Below are 25,062 nucleotides of genomic sequence, written 5' to 3'. Positions count from 1 at the left end.
TAATTGATCATTAGAAAACCCTTTTGCATTATGTTAGCACAGCTGAATTATGTTAGCACAGCTGAATTATGTTAGCACAGCTGAATTATGTTAGCACAGCTGAATTATGTTAGCACAGCTGAATTATGTTAGCACAGCTGAAAACTGCTGTGCTGATTAAAAAAAGTAATAAAACTGGCATTTTTTAGACTAGTTGAGTATCTGGAGCATCAGCATTTCTGGGTTCGATTACAGGCTCAAAATGGCCAGAAACAAAATATTTCTGAAACTCGTCAGTCTATTCTAGTTCTGAGAAATGAAGACTATTCCTTGCGAGAAAATGCCAAGAAACTGAAGATCTCATACAACGCTGTGTACTACTCCCTTCACAGAATTGCTAGTATGGTGCTAGTACACCATATTTACCTAGTTCCATAGAAAAGGAATATATAAAACAGGCCTCACTAAAATGCTAGTGTTTGATACTCTAAACCACCTTCTACAGATTATATTTCTATGGTTTCACTTTTAGTTTCTCGAGCTCTCAGACTATCTACCTGTAGCTGCTGCTCCTTGTCGGCCAGGCAGGTGGTAAGGCGCTGGATGGTGACCTCGTGACTCTGCAGCCTCCTCTTTGTCTGCTCCAGCTGCTCCTGGTACTGCTGCTCCAGACTGCTTTCCCTCTCACCCAGCTCCCCGTTAAGCTTCTTTAGCTGGTTCTGCATCTCCTGCATGGCGTAGATAGTTTACCCAGTAAGCACAATACATTGAAAATACGTCTTTTCAACCAAAAAGGGTCAAGAGTTCATTCCTGGTTGGGTCATGTGGTTTAGCAAAAGCCCAGAAAATAAGTTACCCTCAACTTTAGGGAAAATGGATGGCTTTGGGGAATATATTCTGCCTTCTATTATGCGCAGGTAAAACCACATAGTTACATGGTAGTAAAACAAGCAGCCATAGTAAACCTACAGAATGGGTTAAATAGGACAGCTTCTATACCTGCTCCCAGCTTGCCCATATCAAAGCTTTTCCACACAACGAAGTAGGACTGGGCAATATGGCGAAAATATCATATCACAGTATTTTCTCATTCTCATTTTTGACACTTCTGAAAATAACAAAAGTTCTAAATATGCTTCATGTAGTAGTGCATGACCCTAGGATGGCAAAAAATGAATCCTAAAATGTTTTTATTAAATGGGCTTTCTCCATTCTGATTGCATTGCTTTATACTGTTCAACCAAACGTACAACAAAAATAATAGGACAAAACTGACAGTGGTCTTATTTGTAGAACATTGCATAGGAATCTAAATCCTATTTTGTAGCCTCTAACTCTGGTACTCGACCAACGGTTGCCATTTGCAAAGTTATTTGTTGAATTCCAACACTCACTTCCAGCATTCTAATACACTTCTTAATTTCCTTCAATTATTTGTTAATATTTACACACTGCTACAAATCACAATAAAATCAGTTTCAAATCACAAACATCTTGAGAAACACAATAGATATATTATCAGCACCTAAGTATCGTGATAATACCATATCGTTAGGTCCCTGGCAATTCCCAGGAAAACAATAGATATTCCTCCTGTGGCCTTACATTAAGAGCTTTGTCCCCCTTCTTCCTCTGCTGCTGCAGCTCCTCTAGCTCCTGCTCCAGCTGCTCCTTGGCCTGCTGCAGATCAGCCAGCTCCTGCTCCCTCCTGCCCAGGGAGCGCTGCAGCTTCTGCGCCTCCAGCCGCTTGGTGTGGTGCTCGCCCTGGAGCTGGGACAGCTCCGCCTGCTTCTCCATCAGCAGAGACTGGTGCTCTTCCGCACCCTGGGGGGAAAGCATGAATATGGATAGAGTTAGAGAAGCAGGAGACTTATTTTTGTATTTTGAGTGCATGTGTATGCAACCCAGAAGTCTGTATTGATGTGACCTCTGGCAAACACGCAGATAGACATTACAGCCCTAAAGCAGAGTAGATACACACACTGCAGCTGCCTGCCAGATTTCACAATACCTTAAACGGTGTTTCGCGAATAACATCACATGACATAGCACTTCCATGCCCGACTGCGCAGTGAATGACGTAGCACATTGGTTGATGCATGCAGCACGACTGATGTATTGGGCCTGGAACGCAGCCAATGCTGTGTCTGATCTGACTTGCCTGGTATTTCTGGAGCTGGGCTTTGTGCGCTGCCTCCCTGGCTTTGGCTAATGCCTCGTCCCTGTCCTCAATCTCATGGCACAGCTCTTCAATCTGGAACACAGAGACAGACGTGTTGGTGTGACAATGTCACATAAGCCCTCAGTCTGCGCAGCACAGAGATGGCATAGTATATGAGGCGATATATTTTTTAGTGGGCAACAATAGTTGGTTACAGTGGTATTTTATCAGATGAGGTTATCATCCATATCAACATTTATTACAGTGTGAATATTATCTAATCAACTGCACCTCTTTTTCCTTTTCTTTGAGCACCAGACTGAGTCCCTGGATGGTTTTGTCTCGTTTCAGAGCGTTTTTCTTCTCCGAGCCCAGCTCGTTCTCAGTCTCCTCCAACTTACCAGACAGTACCTGTTCAAAATTAAATAACAAGTGGTCACTTGTGGTCCTCTATAGCGAAGGTCGTGAGAGAATGGCACTTGCTGTCCTCTATAGCTAAGGTCGTGAGAGAATGGCACTTGCTGTCCTCTATAGCTAAGGTCGTGAGAGAATGGCACTTGCTTCGCCAAGATTCTGGGTTTGATTCCCAGGGCCACTCATATGTAAAATGTATGCACACATGACTGACAGTCCCTTTAGATAAAAGCATCTGCTGAACTGCATATAATTAAGTAGCCAAAACAAGAGACAGTAAATTCATCTTCCTCCAACGTGTTCGATTAATCAAAATGGTACATTTTGAATCCACCCTAAAATATGTGCTCCTACCCCATAGCCATTTCTGTAGAACATGAAAGGATAGCCTAGCTGTATTCATTTCAAAATAGTGAAAATTCCATGGTGAAAACATTTACCGGTATGTATGTATATTTTCACTATTATTCTACACTGTAAAAAATATTTTAAAAAATTAAGAAAAACCCTGGAATGCGTAGGGGAGTCCAAACATTTGACTCGTACTGTGTGTGTAGATATATATACACACACTGCTCAAAAAAATAAAGGGAACACTTAAACACCACAATGTAACTCCAAGACAATCACACTTCTGTGAAATCAAACTGTCCACTTAGGAAGCAACACTGATTGACAATACATTTCACATGCTGTTGTGCAAATGGAATAGACAACAGGTGGAAATTATAGGCAATTAGCAATAAAGGAGTGGTTCTGCAGGTGGTGACCACAGACCACTTCTCAGTTCCCTGGCTGATGTTTTGGTCACTTTTGAATGCTGGCGGTGCTTTCACTCTAGTGGTAGCATGAGACGGAGTCTACATCCCACACAAGTGGCTCAGGTAGTGCAGCTCATCCAGGATGGAACATCAATGCGAGCTGTGGCAAGAAGGTTTGCTGTGTCTGTCAGCGTAGTGTCCAGAGCATGGAGGCGCGACCAGGAGACAGGCCGTACATCAGGAGACGTGGAGGAGGGCAACAACCCAGCAGCAGGACCGCTACCTCCGCCTTTGTGCAAGGAGGAGCACTGCCAGAGCCCTGCAAAATGACCTCCAGCAGGCCACAAATGTGCATGTGTCTGCTCAAACGGTCAGAAACAGACTCCATGAGGGTGGTCTGAGGGCCCGACGTCCACAGGTGGGGGTTGTGTTTTACAGCCCAACACCATGCAGGCATTTGGCATTTGCCAGAGAACACCAAGATTGGCAAATTCGCCACTGGCGCCCTGTGCTCTTCACAGATGAAAGCAGGTTCATACTGAGCACGTGACAGACGTGACAGAGTCTGGAGACGCCGTGGAGAACGTTCTGCTGCCTGCAACATCCTCCAGCATGACCGGTTTGGCGGTGGGTCAGTCATGGTGTGGTGTGGCATTTCTTTGGGGGGGCCGCACAGCCCTCCATGTGCTCGCCAGAGGTAGCCTGACTGCCATTAGGTACCGAGATGAGATCCTCAGACCCCTTGTGAGACCATATGCTGGTGCGGTTGGCCCTGGGTTCCTCCTAATGCAAGACAATGCTAGATCTCATGTGGCTGGAGTGTGTCAGCAGTTCCTGCAAGAGGAAGGCATTGATGCTATGGACTGGCCCACCCATTCCCCAATTAAGCACATCTGGGACATTATGTCTCGCTCAATCCACCAACGCCACGTTGCACCACAGACAGTCCAGGAGTTGGCGGATGCTTTAGTCCAGGTCAGGGAGGAGATCCCTCAGGAGACCATCCGCCACCTCATCAGGAGCAAGCCCAGGCATTGTAGGGAGGTCATACAGGCACGTGGAGGCAACACACACACACACACACACTACTGAGCCTCATTTTGACTTGTTTTAAGGACATTACATCAAAAATTGGATCAGCCTGTAGTGTAGTTTTCCACTTTAATTTTGAGTGTGACTCCAAATCCAGACCTCCATGGGTTGATAAATATGATTTCCATTGATAATTTTTGTGTGATTTTGTTGTCAGCACATTCAACTATGTAAAGAAAAAAGTATTCAATAAGAATATTTCATTCATTCAGATCTAGGATGTGTTATTTTAGTGTTCCCTTTATTTTTTTGAGCAGTACACACACACACACACACACACACACACACACACACATATATATACATACATGCATACAGTGCCTTGCGAAAGTATTCGGCCCCCTTGAACTTTGCGACCTTTTGCCACATTTCAGGCTTCAAACAAAGATATAAAACAATTTTTTTGTGAAGAATCAACAATAAGTGGGACACAATCATGAAGTGGAACAACATTTATTGGATATTGCAAACTTTAACAAATCAAAAACTGAAAAATTGGGCGTGCAACATTATTCAGCCCCTTTACTTTCAGTGTAGCAAACTCTCCCCAGAAGTTCAGTGAGGATCTCTGAATGATCCAATGTTGACCTAAATGACTAATGATGATAAATACAATCCACCTGTGTGTAATCAAGTCTCTGTATAAATGCACCTGCACTGTGATAGTCTCAGAGGTCCGTTAAAAGCACAGAGAGCATCATGAAGAACAAGGAACACACCAGGCAGGTCCGAGATACTGTTGTGAAGAAGTTTAAAGCCGGATTTGGATACAAAAACATTTCCCAAGCTTTAAACATCCAAAGGAGCACTGTGCAAGCGATAATATTGAAATGGAAGGAGTATCAGACCACTGCAAATCTACCAAGACCTGGCCGGCCCTCTAAACTTTCAGCTCATACAAGGAGAAGACTGATCAGAGATGCAGCCAAGAGGCCCGTGATCACTCTGGATGAACTGCAGAGATCTACAGCTGAGGTGGGAGACTCTGTCCATAGGACAACAATCAGTCGTTTATTGCACACATCTGGCCTTTATGGAAGAGTGGCAAGAAGAAAGCCATTTCTTAAAGATATCCATAAAAAGTGTCGTTTAAAGTTTGCCACAAGCCACCTGGGAGACACACCAAACATGTGGAAGAAGGTGCTCTGGTCAGATGAAACCAAAATGGAACTTTTTGGCAACAATGCAAAACGTTATGTTTGGCGTAAAAGCAACACAGCTCATCACCCTGAACACACCATCCCCACTGTCAAACATGGTGGTGGCAGCATCATGGTTTGGGCCTGCTTTTCTTCAGCAGGGTCAGGGAAGATGGTTAAAATTGATGGGAAGATGGATGGAGCCAAATACAGGACCATTCTGGAAGAAAACCTGATGGGAGTTTGCAAAAGACCTGAGACTGGGACGGAGATTTGTCTTCCAACAAGACAATGATCCAAAACATAAAGCAAAATCTACAATGGAATGGTTCAAAAATAAACATATCCAGGTGTTAGAATGGCCAAGTCAAAGTCCAGACCTGAATCCAATCGAGAATCTGTGGAAAGAACTGAAAACTGCTGTTCACAAATGCTCTCCATCCAACCTCACTGAGCTCGAGCTGTTTTGCAAGGAGGAATGGGAAAAAATGTCAGTCTCTCGATGTGCAAAACTGATAGAGACATACCAAGCGACTTACAGCTGTAATCGCAGCAAAAGGTGGCGCTACGAAGTATTAACTTAAGGGGGCTGAATCATTTTGCACGCCCAATTTTTCAGTTTTTGATTTGTTAAAAAAGTTTGCAATATCCAATAAATGTCGTTCCACTTCACGATTGTGTCCCACTTATTGTTGATTCTTCACAAAAAATGTGTTTTATATCTTTATGTTTGAAGCCTGAAATGTGGCAAAAGGTCGCAAAGTTCAAGGGGGCCGAATACTTTCGCAAGGCACTGTAATATATATATATATATATATATATATATGAGGTCGACCGATTATGATTTTTCAACGCCGATAGTGATTATTGGAGGACCAAAAAAAGCCGATACCGATTAAAAAAAAAAAAACTGACAATTTTATTTATTTATAATAATGACAATTACAACAAAACTGAATTAACTTATTTTAACTTAATATAATACATCAATAAAATCAATTTAGCCTCAAATAAATAATGAAACATGTTCAATTAAACATGTTCAATTTGGTTTAAATAATGCAAAAACAAAGTGTTGGAGAAGAAAGTGCAATATGTGCCATGTAAAAAGGCTAACGTTTTAGTTCCTTGCTCAGAACATGAGAACATATGAAAGCTGGTGGTTCCTTTTAACATGAGTCTTCAATATTCCCAGGTAAGAAGTTTTAGGTTGTAGTTATTATAGGACTATTTCTCTCTATACCACTTGTATTTCATTAACCTTTGACTATTGGATGTTCTTATAGGCACTTTAGTATTGCCAGTGTAACAGTTTAGCTTCCGTCCCTCTCCTCAACCCTACCTGTTCCTCGAACCAGGAACACATCGACAACAGCCACCCTCATAGCAGCGTTACCCATGCAGAGCAAGGGGAACAATTACTCCAAGTCTCAGAGCGAATGACGTTTGAAACGCTATTAGCGCGGACAACGCTGACTAGCTAGCCATTTCACATCGGTTACACCAGCCTAATCTCGGGAGTTGTTAGGCTTGAAGTCATAAACAGCGCAATTCTTGAAGCACAGCGAAGAGCTGCTGGAAAACGCACGAAAGTGCCGTTTGAATGAATGCTTACGAGCCTGCTGGTGCCTACCACCGCTCAGACTGCTCTATCAAATCATAGACTTAATTATAATTATAATAACACACAGAAATACAATGGTCGAATCCGTAAACTATCATTTCGAAAACAAAACGTTTATTATTTCAGTGAAATACGGAACCGTTCTGTATTTTATCTAACGGGTGGCATCCCTAAGTCTAAACACTGCTGCTACATTGTACAACCTTCAATGTTATGTTCGCAACTAGCCAGGCGGCCGAAACTGTTGCATATACCCTGACTCTGCGTGCAATGAACGCAAGAGAAGTGACACAATTTCACCAGGTTAATATTGCCTGCAAACCTGGATTTCTTTTAGCTAAATATGCAGGATTAAAAATATATACTTCTGTGTATTGATTTTAAGAAAGGCATTGATGTTTATGGTTAGGTACAGTCGTGCAACGATTGTACTTTTTTCGCAAATGCGCTTTTGTTAAATCCTCCCCCGTTTAGCAAAGTTGGCTGTCTTTTTTAGGAAGAAATAGTCTTCACACAGTTCGCAACGAGCCAGGCGGCCCAACCTGCTGCATATACCTTGATTCTATTGCAAGAGAAGTGACACAATTTACCTAGTTAAAAGAAATTCATGTTAGCAGGCAATATTAACTAAATATGCAGGTTTAAAAATATATACTTTTGTATTGATTTTAAGAAAGGCACTGATGTTTATGGTTAGGTACACATTGGAGCAACGACAGTTATTTTTCGCAAATGCGCACTGCATCGATTATATGCAACGCAGGACACGCTAGATAAACTAGTAATATCATCAACCATGTGTAGTTAACTAGTGATTATGATTGATTGATTTTTTTATAAAGATAAGTTTAATGCTAGCTAGCAACTTACCTTGGCTTCTTACGGCATTCGCGCAACAGGCAGGCTCCTCGTGGAGTGCAATGTAAGGCAAGTGGTTAGAGCGTTGGACTAGTTAACCGTATGTTTGCAAGATCGAATCCCCGAGCTTACAAGGTAAAAATCTGTCGTTCTGCCCCTGAACAAGGCAGTTAACCCACCATTCCTAGGCTGTCATTGAAAATAAGAATGTGTTCTTAACTGACTTGCCTAGTTAATTAAAGGTGTAAAAAATATTTTAAAACGGCAAAATCAGTTTGTTATGAAAACTTGAAATCGGCCCTAATTAAAATAGGATATTCCGATTAATTGATCGACCTCTAATAAATATATATATATATCAAATAACAAAAACTATTTGCTACCCATTTTCTTCCCTCCCCCCAAATCACCTTGTTGTTATTCTGGATGTCCTCAAGGGTCTTGGAGAGGTTCTGGTTCATTGCTCTGAACTGGTTCATCTCCTCATTCAGCTGCCTCTGGGCTGTCTCCAGCCTGCTCACCTCATTCAGCTGCTCAGTGAAACCCTGGGGAAGGGAAACAGAATTCTGGGAAATTAGTCAAAGAGAATGAGTTGGCTAAGAAAGGAAAATAGGACATCAAAGGGGAAGGGAAAACTGCCACAGGGGCAGAGAACACCTGTGAATCCCTTTTATTGATACATTTATTCACGTATACTTTATTTCCCATTATCAACAAAAATTGATCCTTTTACTGCGACGATATCCAACCTCACAACTGGTAGATAATTTTTAGTCAAATAATTATCCAAATTCAGTCTAAAGCTACATTTCCATGGCCTTCCAAGTTCTCTACAGAGGATCGGTCTGAGGTGAGAGGACTGGACTACCTCAGCTCTGAGAGGAATGTAACCATCATTAAACTCCTCTGTGAGGTCCTGGAGCGACTTCCACTCAGCCTCTCTCCGTCTGCGTCGGGCTCCAGGGGGGAGTGGCTGTCCCACCATGGGCTTCATCCGCAGAACGGGGATGCGGCTCCCGGGGGTCCCTGGGATTGGTCGTCTGGGGATGGAGCGCAGCAGCTGCAGCAGGTCGGAGATGGGAGGCTGGGCTGGGGAATGCCCTCTCTGGTTTCTGGTGGTAGTATGGCCCACTGAAGGAGAGCATTCCCTCACTGATATCTTTGACTCTCTGCAGGGTCTCTGTGACAGGGGGCCCAGGGTTTCTGTCTGATGAGGGTGGTCTGGGTTCAGGGACTGAAGCGAAGCTGAGCGGAACCTGGAACTGGGGGATGAGAGGGTGCCTTTGCGGTAGACCAGGTCCTGGTACATCATGCTCCGAGAGCGGAGCCCAGAGTTCTTCTCCGGGCAGGGATCCCCACCAGACTGCACCCTCCTGTGGGTTGAGCTTGACCGACCTGCGGCTCCCACTGGACCACCCAGGAGGTCCATACTCACAGAGCACCTCACCCGCCCATCCCCTCCATCTTCCTTCCTCTGCCCTTCTGACGTAAACTGATCTCCCCCGCACTCATCGGAACTTCCACCTTCAGAGGACCTCCAGAGGGGGGTCATAATGGTGCTCACCTCCCCCACGTCGGGCCTCTCCGGCAGGGGGTTGTGGCGTCCATAGACGTGGGCCACACACTGCTTCAGATTCTCTCTTTCCTGCTGCAACCGCTGCACTTGGGCAGCATGCTCCTCCTGCAGCCTGCCGATCTGTACGTCGCACTGCACTATGCGCTCCAGCGTGAACACGCACTTGCCGCACAGGAACTCTGATGCTTGGCCGTCGGGGTCGCGGTCGACCAGGCGCCCCAGCACGTGGGACAGGATGACCTGAAGCTGCCGTTTGCCTGACGGGTTGAAGATCCAGCGGCACTGGCTGCCAATGAGGCGTAATCTGCATACGCGGCATGGGTCCTTCATGGTGATGACTAGAGATGATGGTTCAGTCCAACAGAGAAACGCACTCAGATTGAAGCATTTATACACAGAGCCTATCTCCCGCAGTAGTCAGCTTGCCAGCCATGGCACAGAGAAAATACTCTCTCCATTTCTGTGACAGGAACAGTGCAGTAAGCTCACAGTTCAGTCCAACACTTACAGATCCTAAACACAAAAAACTCTCTGCTTTCCCATGGTCGTCAGTCTGCCAGCCATGGCATACAGCAGACTCTCCCGCTCTGATTGAAGAGGAGAGACTGACAAAGCTCTTCCTGGTGAGAGCAGCGTAAGCGTTAAGCCCCATCTTCTAATCCCTCCTCCGCTGTCCCACACATTCAATCAGACCAAATCCCCTGGACTGGACCCGCGGTGATCTCCTGTGTTACGGCTGACTGCTGGCCTCGTAATCCAGCCCCATCTGAACCCAGGACTATCTACTCATCCTGGCTGCCCCAACAAGGACAGCAGGGCCTGGGCGGGCTCTAAATCTACACAGGTGAGGTGACATTGACCAGGGGCTGGTTAAGGTGTGTTGGTCTCCTTGGCAAGGCTAAGGTAAATCTGATTTAAGATTAAGAGATGGCCTCACCTGGTCCTCAATGCCACCACCTGCCTCACCTCAGAAAACATGATAGAGCTACAGTGATGAACTGCCTGGCCCCTTAAGACCTCTACGTGTGTGTGGCTCTCTGATACACACTACTGACCTAACAACCCAGAGACTGGACTCCTTTTACCCAGCTTTACCCCTTTCACACCATGTAATCTGACAGACAGCCCAGACAGAATCCAATATAAAGCTATAGGGGTTGTGGTTTTTAATATAAAGTTAGTCCATAAATAACCCTAAGGGCAACTCTCTCCTGCCGGGATACTAATCCTGTATTAACACAGAAACCTGGGCCAAGAGAACAGAGGAAAAATGGGCACTGACAGCTTCCCCTACTGTCTGACAGGACAAAATAATAATACTATATTTGTCCATCTTGCAGATGAACTCCATCTTTTGATCTGCTATCAACAGTGCTTAAATTTGAGCCGGATCCTGACGGAACTGGATCTGGCACCTCTCAATTTTGGACTGTTTCGTTCCGCAACCCATTTGCCAGGAGGCGGTACCTCTCATGGCACGAAAAACTATTCACCATATGCAATGTAAAAATTCTAATCACAGGTCATTCAATTTAGCCTCCTCTGTAATTCTCCCGCTCCCTAAAAAAAATAGAATATCAATTATTTTCACATTCCAACACCTGATTAGTGTTGGGCTGACCCAGGTTTATGGTTTGCACAACATTGTAGTCTAGAATGATATTAACTTTCTAGGATCTCTCTCCGCTCTAATAGACATGAGCCCGCAACTGATCTCTCCAGCGTTGCACTTCATCCATTTCCTTATAGAATCAGAGCGGCGGGAAGGGTGATGCAGGTGCCGCAACTCCTCTGATAAATTGAAATACAATTGTCAAAAGTTATAGAATTACTGCTTTCCGTTCGGGAAAAGAAATGTAATAATTTGGAATACTACATCAGGAGTAGGCCTATAATTTAGCCACAGAGGATCAATAGCTTTTCTTCTTCATAGCCTAGCTGTGGATGGTGTGTCGTCCAATCACAAGACATGCCTACAGCTGGGAACGCAAGGCAAATCTGTCAGCGAACGGCATGCAGCCAAAACAGGCCTTTCGCAATATTTCATATGCAATCGTGGGAAAACACTGGTTGGAAAGCAAATGGAAAGAAGAAGACTAATCTGTCTGTAGGCTAACAAATATGGTATCAACTTGCAAATAGGCCCGAACAGTATTGTTTACAAAGTAAAAAATAAGAGAGAGGCTCCTGGCACGAGCGCATCAGCCATCACCGTTGAGTGAGCTGTGCATCATTGGGTGAGTCAGTGAAACAGGAAAGCTTTATCAGGACTAATTTCCTCCTCATAAATGTACAATATTGGTCTTTCCACACACCTAGGCTAATGAGGGGGGAAAAAATGTATTCAGATGCCACCCGGTTACTCATCCATGCATCTTAGAGGCCCCATGTACATAGATGTGGAACACTGGTCACTTTAACAACGTTCACATACTGTTTTACCCGGCAGTAGTCAAGTCCATACTATTCAACCATTGCTGTACATACACTATCCACGTATTCTTCAGATATAGTATATATTCTATCCCCATACTGACAATACATCACACTTAATCTCCGGATTCCAACATTGCGCATCCTAATATTTCTTAATTCCATTATTTTACTTTGGATTTGTGCATATTATGTATTGTTAGATATTACTGCACTGTTGGAGCTAGGAACACAAGCATCTAATTACACTCGCAATAACATCTGCTAAACATGAGTATGCAACAAATAACATTTGATTTAGGTCATTTAGCAGACGCTCTTATCCAGCGCGACTGACAGTCAGTGCATTCAACTTATTGTAGCTAGTTAAGACAACCATACATCCCAATCATTTTACATCATTTAGGTTAATAAAGTAGACAGATTCTAGCAGTAGATTATAGTGTTAGCTTGCAGATGGTTGAGAAGAATAGAACAGACATCTAACAACTCTACTTCTCTCCCTGGGGAACCAATGACGTCAGCTTCCTCTGTTGATGGCAACTTCTATAAACCACAAAGCTCTTGCCTGCCACAACAAAGCAGAACAGACAGAGAAACCAACAGAAACCAACAGCACTGTAAAGAACATAAGAGGAGGTATACAGACGTAAAAAGGGCAACACAATAGACAATTTCAGAATGCATTTCCTCTCATGGAGCAGATTCAGAGTCAAACCGTCTGACAGATTGTGTCTGTTCCATGTCGCACACAGAGAGATATGGCCAGAGGACATGTGTGTCATTCCGCTGTGCGTACACTTGAATTACATGAATGCAGGAGACAGCTAAGAGAGGGTAGCTAATGCCTGGTGGGCACACCGTGACCTGTCACTAAATAAAAGAGCCGCCACAGAATTAGACAACAAAAGGAGTGTCATACAACCCAACAAAACAGACAATCACAAGCAAGTACACTCTAGTTGGACACTCAGAGGTCAGAGAAGTCTAATACGCATTAGTGTATGCACTGTCAGACACTATTGGAAGATAGGACGTGGAGACAGTCTCCTCTCTCCCCCTCCTCAAAACCCATTGGAGGAAAAGGTCAGAGGGGAGGGACCACTGGCTTTCTCATCCAATGAGGAAGAAGATGCGAAGGGTATGCATTATTTAGATCTTCCCCATGGCCCCATCCAGAAACAACCTCAACCGGCTCATACCCCCTTAGGCACTCGTTCTGAGTCTGGCTCCTTCTCAATACATATTTTCTTGATTCCTGGCACTCTCTCTCTCCTCACTTTGTTCTCAAAATGCACTGGAGCAGGAGGGAATGGACCTTGGGCTTTTTCCTCCAATACGGTCGAGAAGGAGCCTAGGCAATACTGGATGGGAAGGAATCATAGATTCCGGGGTGGTCTGCCATCACATGATGTAAGAGGGTAAAGTTGGTAGATTGAGATATTAAGCTGATATGCGTTAGGCAATATGGCGACAGAAATCAAGAAGAAAAAAAACACCTGATGGTCCTTCTCCGTCCTGTCCTTCTCACGGCCCAGCTCAGCCCTCAGAGTCTGCAGTTCCTGGTCTTTCTGGCCAATGAGAGCAGAGAGCTGTAGGGTGTGCTCTGTGGTTGGTGTGTCCGTCCCCTGGTCTCTGCCAGTACTTTGTAGTTGTTGGATCACAGCTTCCTGGTTCATCACAGATATCCTCAGTTGATCTATGACACTGGAGGGACAAAAAGTAGGCTACGTTATGTTTACATTATCAAAACATTTATCCCCATTATAAACAAAAGACATATTGTTCTTACATTTAGGTGCCATTGGATAACAAAAAAGTATTAGTATACTCAAGGCAGGTGAAATGGAAGAGACAGAGTACATCAGAGCTACATAATCATCTAATTTCTCCATGATCAACATGTTTGTGTCAGTGTAGAATATCACAGCAGATATTAAATTAAAAGTACATGGGCTGCAATTGAAATGGAACCCTATATAGTGAACTACTTTTGAACGGCACCGTATAGGGAGCCATTTCGGACACAGCCTAGGTTTTACACTTTGTTGAAAAACCCCTTTGTATCTATCCTTACCCGTTTTTCTCCTGTAGAGCCTGCTGCAGGTCGTGGCTGGGAACATGGATGGGGGTGAAGGTTCCCGACGGGCCCAGGGTCAAGAGCTGCTTCTCCATACCAATGCTTCTCACCTTCTCCTGCTCAGCAATGGCGGCCATCTTGTCGACTTCCTTCTCGGCTGCTCTCAGACCCTGACATGGAAGAGAAAATTGATGGGAATGTTCCAAGACTAGTCACTGACCTTTCCCAATAATGTGCCTTTGCATTACCACCTAACTTTGACTAAAGTCTCTTAGACACATGGTAAGACCAGTGGAAGCTGCTGAGGGGAGGACGGCTCATCATAATGGCTGGAACGGAGCAAATGGAAACCATGTGTTTGATATATTTGATACCATTCATTCAGCTGGTTCCGCCATTACCACAAGCCCGTCCTCCCAAATTAAGGTGCTCTGTATTCAGTGTTCATATTAGTGCAGTAATGCCGTAGCCCAGTGCTCACCTGCTCCAGCTCAGCGATGCGCTTGTTGAGAGTGTCTCGGAGTGCATCCATCTCCCTGTGGGCTCGCTCTCTCACACGCAGGGAGTCACCAGACTCTCTACCTGCCAGGCTCTCCAACGCTTTCCTGATAACAAGACAGGAGTGATCAAAGTTTATTTATTTATTATTTGGATTTTCAATATTTGACAGAATAAACTAAAGTTATTTGACAAGTAAAGGGCAAAAATACACAACTGGCCCCCTAACACACACTTGGATCAATGACAGTCAATGTTTACCAACTAATGAACTAGTGATTAATCAAATAGTGAAAAGTGAGTCAGGACTATTGATGACCGATGGCGTCAGCCGCAGTCTGTACTCGCAGACCGATGGCGTCAGCCGCAGTCTGTACTCGCAGACCGATGGCGTCAGCCGCAGTCTGTACTCGCAGACCGATGGCGTCAGCCGCAGTCTGTACTCGCAGACCGATGGCGTCAGCCGCAGTCTGTACTCGCAGACCGATGGCGTCAGCCGCAGTCGGTACTCGCAGACCGATGGCGTCAGCCGCAGTCGGTACTCGCAGACCGATGGCGTCAGTAGTCGGTACTCACAGCGATAGCATCAGTAGTCAGTACTCAAACAGTATCAGCAGGCTGTACTCACGATGCAGACACCAGTAGCTCATGCTTCTCTGCCAGATCTCTCTTCATAGACTCCACCTCCACCTTCAGCTCAATGTTCTGAGGACAATCATTCAGTCAAATTCCATTCACTTTAACACAGATATTTTACATAAAAACCTGGCACACCGTAGCTTAGCTCAAATAGCTCATTCCTGCATTGTATTTTGTTTGGAGTGGTTCCTAAAGCACTCCAAGTATGGTCTGAGAATATGTTGAGTATGGTCCTCAACTGCATACTTCAACAATGTAATTCGCTTTGGCACTGGAAGCTATGTGTTCATATCGTAACAATGAGTAGGTGTGTACTCAATTGCAGGCGGATCATCGTAAAAATAGAATACAGAAATAAAATAAGACAATATTTTTCTATGACGAAGACAACAGACTTGTCTCTGAGATCAGTAGACTAAATGTGAGATATGTCAGTTGTGCATTTAGTAAAGTAGTGAAACTGGTCTGAGATCAGTGGGCTAGTCTCACTACTTTACTAAATACTCATCTACCATGTCGTAGGGTTCTCTCCAAAGAATGTAAGAGTGGCACTGCTCCACCTTGTGGGTCTCCCACTGCCGTACGCAGCAGCAGCACCACCTTGTTTAAAAATCCTTTGGAGAACCTGGTGTCTTACATTTAGCCCACTGATCTCAGACCAAACTCTGGTGGGGATTAGCTGTGTTTTTAGGTGGAACTAGGGCTGGAAGATATGGACAAAATATCATGTCAATATTTTTCACATTTTTGACGACATTTTATGTTTTGGAATAATAAAAAAAGTTCTAAAATATGCTTTCCAAGTAGTTCATGACCCCAGGGTGGCAACACACACATTATAGGCTTCCTCCACTTATACTGATCAATCCAACTCCAAACAAAAGTAATGGCCAGCATTTTCCTGCACTTTTATTATCATTTCGACACTGTGCCACGCATTATGATGAAGCAAAAAAATCTAGGCCTAGTTCATTTGTGAACTGTTGGAGTTATGATATATAATGACTATTCTAATTCTATAGATGAAATATAGTGGGCAGCACAGGAGGTTGGTGGCACTTTAATTGGAGAGGAAAGCCTTTTGGTAAGTGGAATGGTATCAAATATGTCAAGACACATAGTTTCCTTGTGTTTGATGCCATTCCATTTGCTCCGTTCCAGCAATTATTCATGACTCTATTCATATCCCCGGAGAAAAAGCAGCCACCCGTCCTTCAGCAGCCTCCACTGTTGGGCAGCACCTTGAATACATTGTTGTTTGACACGACAACAAATGAATATATCACGGAGGAATTATTGACAGGGTAGGAACCAGTGTTGATCAGAGAGCGTGAATCTAGCTGCACATTTGAATTCACAGGCAATAAAGATAAAACACCATGTTAAAAAATTATTTTAGATCCTGAACTAAATTTTTAATTACACATTAGGAATGTGACCAAAATAGCTTTTTAACACCTGAAACACTGCCATGCTTTGATTACAAGCAGGCTTGACTACTGTATGCTCTCCTGTCTGGTCTGCCCAAGAAAGCCATTGGTCAACTGCAAAACATTCAGAATGCTTAAGCACAGGTACTGACCAGGACCAGACAAAGGGCACACATTACACCGATTTTAAGGTCTCTGCACGGGCTGCCTATGAGTTTAAGAATTCATTTGGAGATTATTCTATCATTTTTTTTAAACAATCCACAATTGTGCACACCAATACATGTCAGACATGCTTTTAAGTGATGTACCCAGTAGGTCCCTCAAGTCCTCTGGCACAAAGTCTAGGACCAAGAGGCATGGCAAGGCAGCCTTTATGCCCCAGCCTCTGGAATAGCCTGTTAGAGAACCTGGGGGGGGCAGACACCGTGGATATATTAAAGAGAGCTTTTCCTTAGGGAACTTTAGTTGTTTAGTTTGTGTTGTTCTTTAGTTGTTTTATCTTATGTTTGTTGTGTAGTAAATATTTCAGCTTTTGTTTTTATTGTTTAGTTTTTCCTGTAAAGCACATTCCATGTTTGAAATGTGCTGTAGAAATAAAGCTCGATTTGAGTCAGTGTTTCCATGGGGCCCTAATTAGATGTTACATTACATGTTGTTTTCTTACTTCATGTAGCTAGCTAGCCACAATATTCATGCTTCACCGATTCCTCTGATAAGATACCGTTGCACAAACATGCTTATCTAGGCCTACACCAGCATTGGTACCAGGCAGTATTAGCTAGCTAGGTTTGCTGACTCGTATTACATTTATCATGCTAAATAGCCAGCTAACTAGTGATTAGCATTAGCGGCTAACAAATTATTTTAGCAACAACTTGCTAAGACTAACTAGCAGACAGTAGTTTGCAGACAGTAAAATAAACTAATAGTGTAATTCTAGAATGCTTGTGGAAAGCAGCATGTCACCGACATCTTGTTGCATCCACCTGACCATGCAGAGTGAACAGGAAGAAAGTGCTTGTAACTCCGTGGTCGAGCAACTAATCTCTCCTTGAGTAACAGGGGGAATGGCTTGGTGTGTTTAGTGGCATGCAGGAGGAGAGAGAGAGATGACTAAAGTATCAAACAGAGTAAACCAAAAAAATTGACCAAATAACCAGATTTGTTAAGTTCCAGATCACATTTAACAAACCAAACATTGACATACCATTATAGAGGGTAAAGTAAAAACTCAAACCAGTCCATACATCAAGACCGGTATATAATATAAGACGTTTTCGTCTTTTGAGCTTCTAGTCATGAAATCTATGCAGTCTACTCAATCACTTTTTATAGCGACTGTTTACAGGCCTCCTGGGCCATATACAGCGTTCCTCACTGAGTTCTCTGAATTCCTATCGGACCTTGTAGCTATAGCAGATAACATTCTAATCTTTGGTGACTTTAATATTCACATGGAAAAGTCCACAGACCCACTCCAAAAGGCTTTCGGAGCCATCATCGACTCAATGGGTTTTGTCCAACATGTCTCTGGACCCACTCACAGTCACAGTCATACGCTGGACCTAGTTTTGTCCCATGGAATAAATGTTGTGGATCTTAATGTTTTTCCTCATAATCCTAGACTATCGGACCACTCTTTTATTACGTTTGCAATTGCAACAAATAATCTGCTCAGACCCCAACCAAGGAACATCAAAAGTCATGCTATAAATTCACAGACAACACAAAGATTCCTTGATGTCCTTCCAGATTCCCTCTGTCTACCCAAGGACGCCAGAGGACAAAAATCAGTTAACCACCTAACTGAGGAACTCAATGTAACCTTGCGCAATACCCTAGATGCAGTTGCACCCCTAAAAACTAAAAACATTTCTCAAAAGAAACTAGCTCCCTGGTACACAGAAAATACCCGAGATCTGAAGCAAGCTTCCAGAAAATTGGAACGGAAATGGCGCCACACCAAACTGGAAGTCTTCCAACTAGCTTGGAAAGACGGTACCGTGCAGTACCGAAGAGCCCTTACTGCTGCTCGATCATCCTATTTTTCTAACTTAATTGAGGAAAATAAGAACAATCCGAAATTCCTTTTTCATACTGTCGCAAAGCAAACTAAAAAGCAGCATTCCCCAAGAGAGGATGACTTTCACTTTAGCAGTGATAAATTCATGAACTTCTTTGAGGAAAAGATTATGATTATTAGAAAGCAAATTACGGACTGCTCTTTAAATCTGCGTATTCCTTCAAAGCTCAGTTGTCCTGAGTCTGCACAACTCTCCCAGGACCTAGGATCAAGAGAGACGCTCAAGTGTTTTAGTACTATATCTCTTGACACAATGATGAAAATAATCATGGCCTCTAAACCTTCAAGCTGCATACTGGACCCTATTCCAACTAAACTACTGAAAGAGCTGCTTCCTGTGCTTGGCCCTCCTATGTTGAACATAATAAACGTCTCTCTATCCACCAGATGTGTACCAAACTCACTAAAAGTGGCAGTAATAAAGCCTCTCTTGAAAAAGCCAAACCTTGACCCAGAAAATATAAAAAAACTATCAGCCTATATCGAATCTTCCATTCCTCTCAAAAAATTTACAAAAGGCTGTTGCGCAGCAACTCACTGCCTTCCTGAAGACAAACAATGTATACGAAATGCTTCAGTCTGGTTTTAGACCCCATCATAGCACTGAGACGGCACTTGTGAAGGTGGTAAATTACATTTTAATGGCATCGGACCGAGGCTCTGCATCTGTCCTCGTGCTCCTAGACCTTAGTGCTGCTTTTGATACCATCGATCACCACATTCTTTTGGAGAGATTGGAAACCCAAATTGGTCTACACGGACAAGTTCTGGCCTGGTTTAGATCTTATCTGTCGGAAAGAAATCAGTTTGTCTCTGTGAATGGTTTTGTCCTCTGACAAATCAACTGTAAATTTCAGTGTTCCTCAAGGTTCCGTTTTAGGACCACTATTGTTTTCACTATATATTTTACCTCTTGGGGATGTTATTCGAAAACATAATGTTAACTTTCACTGCTATGCGGATGACACACAGCTGTACATTTCAATGACACATGGTGAAGCCCCAAAATTGCCCTTGCTAGAAGCATGTGTTTCAGACATAAGGAAGTGGATGGCTGCAAACTTTCTATTTTTAAATTCGGACAAAACAGAGATGCTTGTTCTAGGTCCCAAGAAACAAAGAGATCTTCTGTTGAATCTGACAATTAATCTTAATGGTTGTACAGTCGTCTCAAATTAAACTGTGAAGGACCTCGGCGTTACTCTGGACCCTGATCTCTCTTTTGAAGAACATATCAAGACCATTTCAAGGACAGCTTTCTTCCATCTACGTAATATTGCACATTGCAAAAATCAACTTTCCGTCCAAAAATGATGCAGAAAAATTAACCCATGCTTTTGTCACTTCTAGGTTAGACTACTGCAATGCTCTACTTTCCGGCTACCCGGATAAAGCACTAATTAAACTTCAGTTGGTGCTAAATACGGCTGCTAGAATCCTGACTAGAAAAAAAATATTTGATCATATTACTCCAGTGCTAGCCTCTCTACACTGGCTTCCCGTCAAAGCAAGGGCTGATTTCAAGGTTTTACGACACAGGCCTCCTAATTGTCCCTAGAATTTCTAAGCAAACAGCTGGAGGCAGGGCTTTCTCCTATAGAGCTCCATTGTTATGGAACGGTCTGCCTACCCATGTCAGAGACGCAAACTCGGTCTCAACCTTTAAGTCTTTACTGAAGACTCATCTCTTCAGTGGGTCATATGATTGAGTGTAGTCTGGCCCAGGAGTGGGAAGGTGAACAGAAAGGCTCTGGAGCAACGAACCGCCCTTGCTGTCTCTGCCTGGCCGGTTCCCCTCTTTCCACTGGGATTCTCTGCCTCTAACCCTATTACAGGGGCTGAGTCACTGGCTTACTGGGGCTCTCTCATGCCGTCCCTGGAAGGGGTGCGTCACCTGAGTGGGTTGATTCACCGATGTGGTCATCCTGTCTGGGTTGGCGCCCCCCCTTGGGTTGTGCCATGGCGGAGATCTTTGTGGGCTATACTCAGCCTTGTCTCAGGATGGTAAGTTGGTGGTTGAAGTTATCCCTCTAGTGGTATGGGGGCTGTGCTTTGGCAAAGTGGGTGGGGTTATATCCTCCCTGTTTGGCCCTGTCCGGTGGTGTCCTCGGATGGGGCCACAGTGTCTCCTGACCCCTCCTGGCTCAGCCTCCAGTATTTATGCTGCAGTAGTATGTGTCTCGGGGGGCTAGGGTCAGTTTGTTATATCTGGAGTACTTCTCCTGTCCTATTCGGTGTCCTGTGTGAATCTAAGTGTGCGTTCTCTAATTCTCTCCTTCTCTCTTTCTTTCTTTCTCTCGGAGGACCTGAGCCCTAGGACCATGCCTAAGGAGATGATTGTGGACTTCAGGAAACAGCAGAGGGAACACCCCCCTATGCACATCGATGGAACAGTAGTGGAGAGGGTAGCTAGTTTTAAGTTCCTCGGCATACACATCACAGACAAACTGAATTGGTCCACTCACACTGACAGCGTCGTGAAGAAGGCGCAGCAGCGCCTATTCAACCTCAGGAGGCTGAAGAAATTCGGCTTGTCACCAAAAGCACTCACAAACTTCTACAGATGCACAATCGAGAGCATCCTGGCGGGCTGTATCACCGCCTGGTACGGCAACTGCTCCGCCCTCAACCGTAAGGCTCTCCAGAGGGTAGTGAGGACTGCACAACGCATCACCGGGGCAAACTACCTGCCCTCCAGGACACCTACACCACCCGTTGTTACAGGAAGGCCATAAAGATCATCAAGGACATCAACCACCCGAACCACTGCCTGTTCACCCCGCTATCATCCAGAAGGCGAGGTCAGTACAGGTGCATCAAAGCTGGGACCGAGAGACTGAAAAACAGCTTCTATCTCAAGGCCATCAGACTGTTAAACAGCCACCACTAACATTGAGTGGCTGCTGCCAACACACTGTCATTGACACTGACCCAACTCCAGCCATTTTAATAATGGGAATTGATGGGAATTATGTAAATATATCACTAGCCACTTTAAACAATGCTACCTTATATAATGTTACTTACCCTACATTATTCATCTCATATGCATATGTATATACTGTACATCATCGACTGCATCCTTATGTAACACATGTATCACTAGCCACTTTAACTATGCCACTTTGTTTACTTTGTCTACACACTCATCTCATATGTATATACTGTACTCGATACCATCTACTGTATGATGCTCTGTACCATCACTCATTCATATATCCTTATGTACATGTTCCTTATCCCCTTACACTGTGTATAAGACAGTAGTTTTGGAATTGTTAGTTATATTACTTGTTGGTTATCACTGCATTTGTCGGAACTAGAAGCACAAGCATTTCGCTACACTCGCATTTAACATCTGCTAACCATGTGTATGTGACAAATAAAATTTGATTTGATTTGATTTGATGCCCCAGGACTACCTGACATGATGACTCCTTGCTGTCCCCAGTCCACCTGACCGTGCTGCTGCTCCAGTTTCAACTGTTCAGCCTTATTATTATACGACCATGCTGGTCATTTATGAACATTTGAACATCTTGGCCATGTTCTGTTATAATCTCCACCCAGCACAGCCAGAAGAGGACTGGCCACCCCACATAGCCTGGTTCCTCTCTAGGTTTCTTCCTAGGTTTTGGCCTTTCTAGGGAGTTTTTCCTAGCCACCGTGCTTCTACACCTGCATTGCTTGCTGTTTGGGGATTTAGGCTGGGTTTCTGTACAGCACTTTGAGCTATCAGCTGATGTAAGAACGGCTATATATAAATACATTTGATTTGATAATAAAATACAGTATACCGCACAGCCCTAGGTGGAACAATGGCCTGTTGTATTCATGGCTGCTGGGGCCATGTGGTCATTGTTCCTAATTATGAATGACATATTATATTATATGAGTCACATATTACATTATCATGGCACTGACGGGTGTGAATGACGTAACACATGACCACACACCCCTCTACACACACACACACCGTTTTGTATATGTCCTCTGTGGAGTCGTCGCATTTCTGCTGCATGCGCTCCTCCATGAAGTAAATACGCAGCTTCAGGTTGAAGTTCTCCTTCTTCAGAGTCATGATTTGCTGAGAATAGAAGGAGAAGAAAATAAATATAGACTTATGTAACCTCGGACTTCATTTGATTAGAAAAGGAGACACTGACGAACAATGAAAACTAAAAGTTATGGCCATTAAAGCTACTACCTTCTTGAAAATCAGACCATTCTATAACCATCCTATGTATAACTGCCTATACAGTCTATAACAAGGCTACTGCAAATACAGTAAATGAGGTCAAAATAACATAGCAGCTGAGCAATTTATCCCCGGAGAAAAAGCAGTCATTTCACATGGTCCAGTAGAGAAGCACACACACAGAGACAGAAAGAGAGAAAGAGGACGGGGGGTGGGGGTAGTGTAATAAGCCATGTTTGAGACAGTTTTTGTGGTCTGGGAAAGGGGAGAGGTATTCAGCTTCGGCAGACTGTGCATCACTGTGCTACAGGGCCTTTAACTGCACACATCTGGAGCAGGAGATGGAGTCCAGATGACCACTCTACCAACATCTAATCATCAAGCATAGGGAGAAAAGAGAAATCGGAGTAAAGCACTGAATTTCAGCAGGCTTCCCCTACTGTAGCCCCCCCCCCCCCATGCTTGGAACAAGGCTAAGTGGTTGTCGTCTTCTCCTTGGTTTGGCTAAACACTGGATCAGGCTTATTAAAAACCATAATATCCGACATGTCTGTCGCTGATACTGGGATAAGGCCTACAATGCATGCTGCAGTGGTCTGTATTTCCATTCAATGGTTTACCATGAAATGATTACCATTTTAAATGGAACATATTAGGATAAATAACTAGTTTGAGACAATGCTGGTTAGAGTCTCAAGAGGATCCTTTTTATTTAACTTGGCAAGTCAGTTAAGAGCAAATTCTTATTTACAAAGACGGCCTTCACCGGCCAAACCTTAAAGATGCTGGGCCAATTGTGCGCCACCCTTTGGGACTCCCAATTACAGCCAGTTGTGATACAGCCTGTAATTGAACCAGGGTCTGTAGTGACACCACTAGCACTTAGATGCAGTGCCTTAGACCGCTGAGCCATTTGGGATCCTGACACATGAACAGCCCTCTTGAAATTGTATCTACAGTGGTTGGAGGCCTTGTCAGGTAAGGCAGAAAACATCTCCATAATAGGGATTGAAGTGATGAAAATTCCTCACATTCTCGTAGTCTTTTAGGGTGAGAGCGGTCTTGACGGGGGACATCTTATCTGGAAACGTAGGGGCTGTAAAAGAACAAGCAGGAGAATTGACATTAGTTCAGTTCACATACAGTAATTACCATAGAAATAAGAATGAATAGAAAGGTTGTCTACGTTCAAGTCAATGATGGCATAATGGGTGAACTGGCAGCCATTTTGAGTGTACTCATGCCATGAAGTACAAGGAGGAAGGAAGTGCACCCTGTGCTGTAATTTGTTGAGTCAGCTTAACTTTACATTACAAAAAATACATTCCACTGCATGAGCGATATCAGTTAGCATAATTTGAATTAATATTCTACATTAACAATCAGTTGACAGAACATTCCAAAATACCCTGGAAATTATTGAGTCACAATACCAGGCAGACATTGCAAGTGTTTTCATGAATTTGCCAGTCAGTTGCCAGGGTTAGAGCTTTCAAGCCCGTTCTATTCATATGATAATGACATAGTTCATCTTAAAACCTTTGGTACAGTACCAAGATTTTATTCTGAAAAACACCAGGGTAAATCATAGTGATGATAAGCACACACACACACACACACACACACACACAGATCAGAGGTGAAATAGACTGAGTGTTATCTTGGAAAGCTGCACCGTTTAGCACTCCAGTGAGCCAAGCCAACCACAGACTGACAGACTCCACCACTGCTCATATAACACTAAATAAATCAACAGCACATTTTTATACTACACTAATAACCTGATCACAGCCCCACTGCTTAACATGGGAACTATCACTCTTCAGTTTTACAGTTTATTTTGCTTCTCAAAAATGACCAGCGGACATGTTCAATCTCATATTCAGTTGGGTAGTTAAGCGTCCCCGCCCCCAGTCCCAGGGGAGAGTACAGTCTGCAGCTTGGAGTCCCGGTGGCGTGTCAGCTACAGGCTGCAAAGACGCTATAATTGTCTCAGGTGTCTGGTTACCTAGAAGTTTAGCACAGCTGAGCCTGACGGAAAGCCCTGCTAAAAAGGTGTCTGGATCAGCTGGCAAAAAAGAAAATGCAGATTCG

At 43.8% G+C, this 25,062-nt stretch overlaps 1 protein-coding gene across 6 annotated transcripts in view; it reads right to left on the bottom strand.

The window, feature by feature from the left end:
- The window catches only part of cdk5rap2 (CDK5 regulatory subunit associated protein 2), a 72,741-nt gene that overhangs the window by 40,691 nt on the left and 6,988 nt on the right, over positions 1 to 25,062 (bottom strand). For all 6 annotated transcript variants that reach the window (XM_052525304.1, XM_052525302.1, XM_052525299.1 and 3 more), the window contains exons 3-13: positions 24,000 to 24,064; positions 22,747 to 22,857; positions 15,244 to 15,320; positions 14,599 to 14,722; positions 14,115 to 14,287; positions 13,537 to 13,744; positions 8,439 to 8,573; positions 2,432 to 2,551; positions 2,141 to 2,233; positions 1,585 to 1,803; positions 537 to 707 (exon numbers count right to left, since the gene is read on the bottom strand). In XM_052525304.1, the coding sequence (XP_052381264.1) occupies positions 537 to 707; positions 1,585 to 1,803; positions 2,141 to 2,233; positions 2,432 to 2,551; positions 8,439 to 8,573; positions 13,537 to 13,744; positions 14,115 to 14,287; positions 14,599 to 14,722; positions 15,244 to 15,320; positions 22,747 to 22,857; positions 24,000 to 24,064 (1,496 nt within the window). The remainder of the gene's footprint in view (positions 1 to 536; positions 708 to 1,584; positions 1,804 to 2,140; positions 2,234 to 2,431; positions 2,552 to 8,438; positions 8,574 to 13,536; positions 13,745 to 14,114; positions 14,288 to 14,598; positions 14,723 to 15,243; positions 15,321 to 22,746; positions 22,858 to 23,999; positions 24,065 to 25,062) is intronic.

The sequence above is a fragment of the Oncorhynchus keta genome, chromosome 9 (assembly GCF_023373465.1).
Source record: "Oncorhynchus keta strain PuntledgeMale-10-30-2019 chromosome 9, Oket_V2, whole genome shotgun sequence".
In the NCBI taxonomy this organism is placed as follows: Eukaryota; Metazoa; Chordata; class Actinopteri; order Salmoniformes; family Salmonidae; genus Oncorhynchus; species Oncorhynchus keta.
Note: the sequence above shows the minus strand (reverse complement) of the source record. Positions and strands in the feature narration are given on the sequence as shown.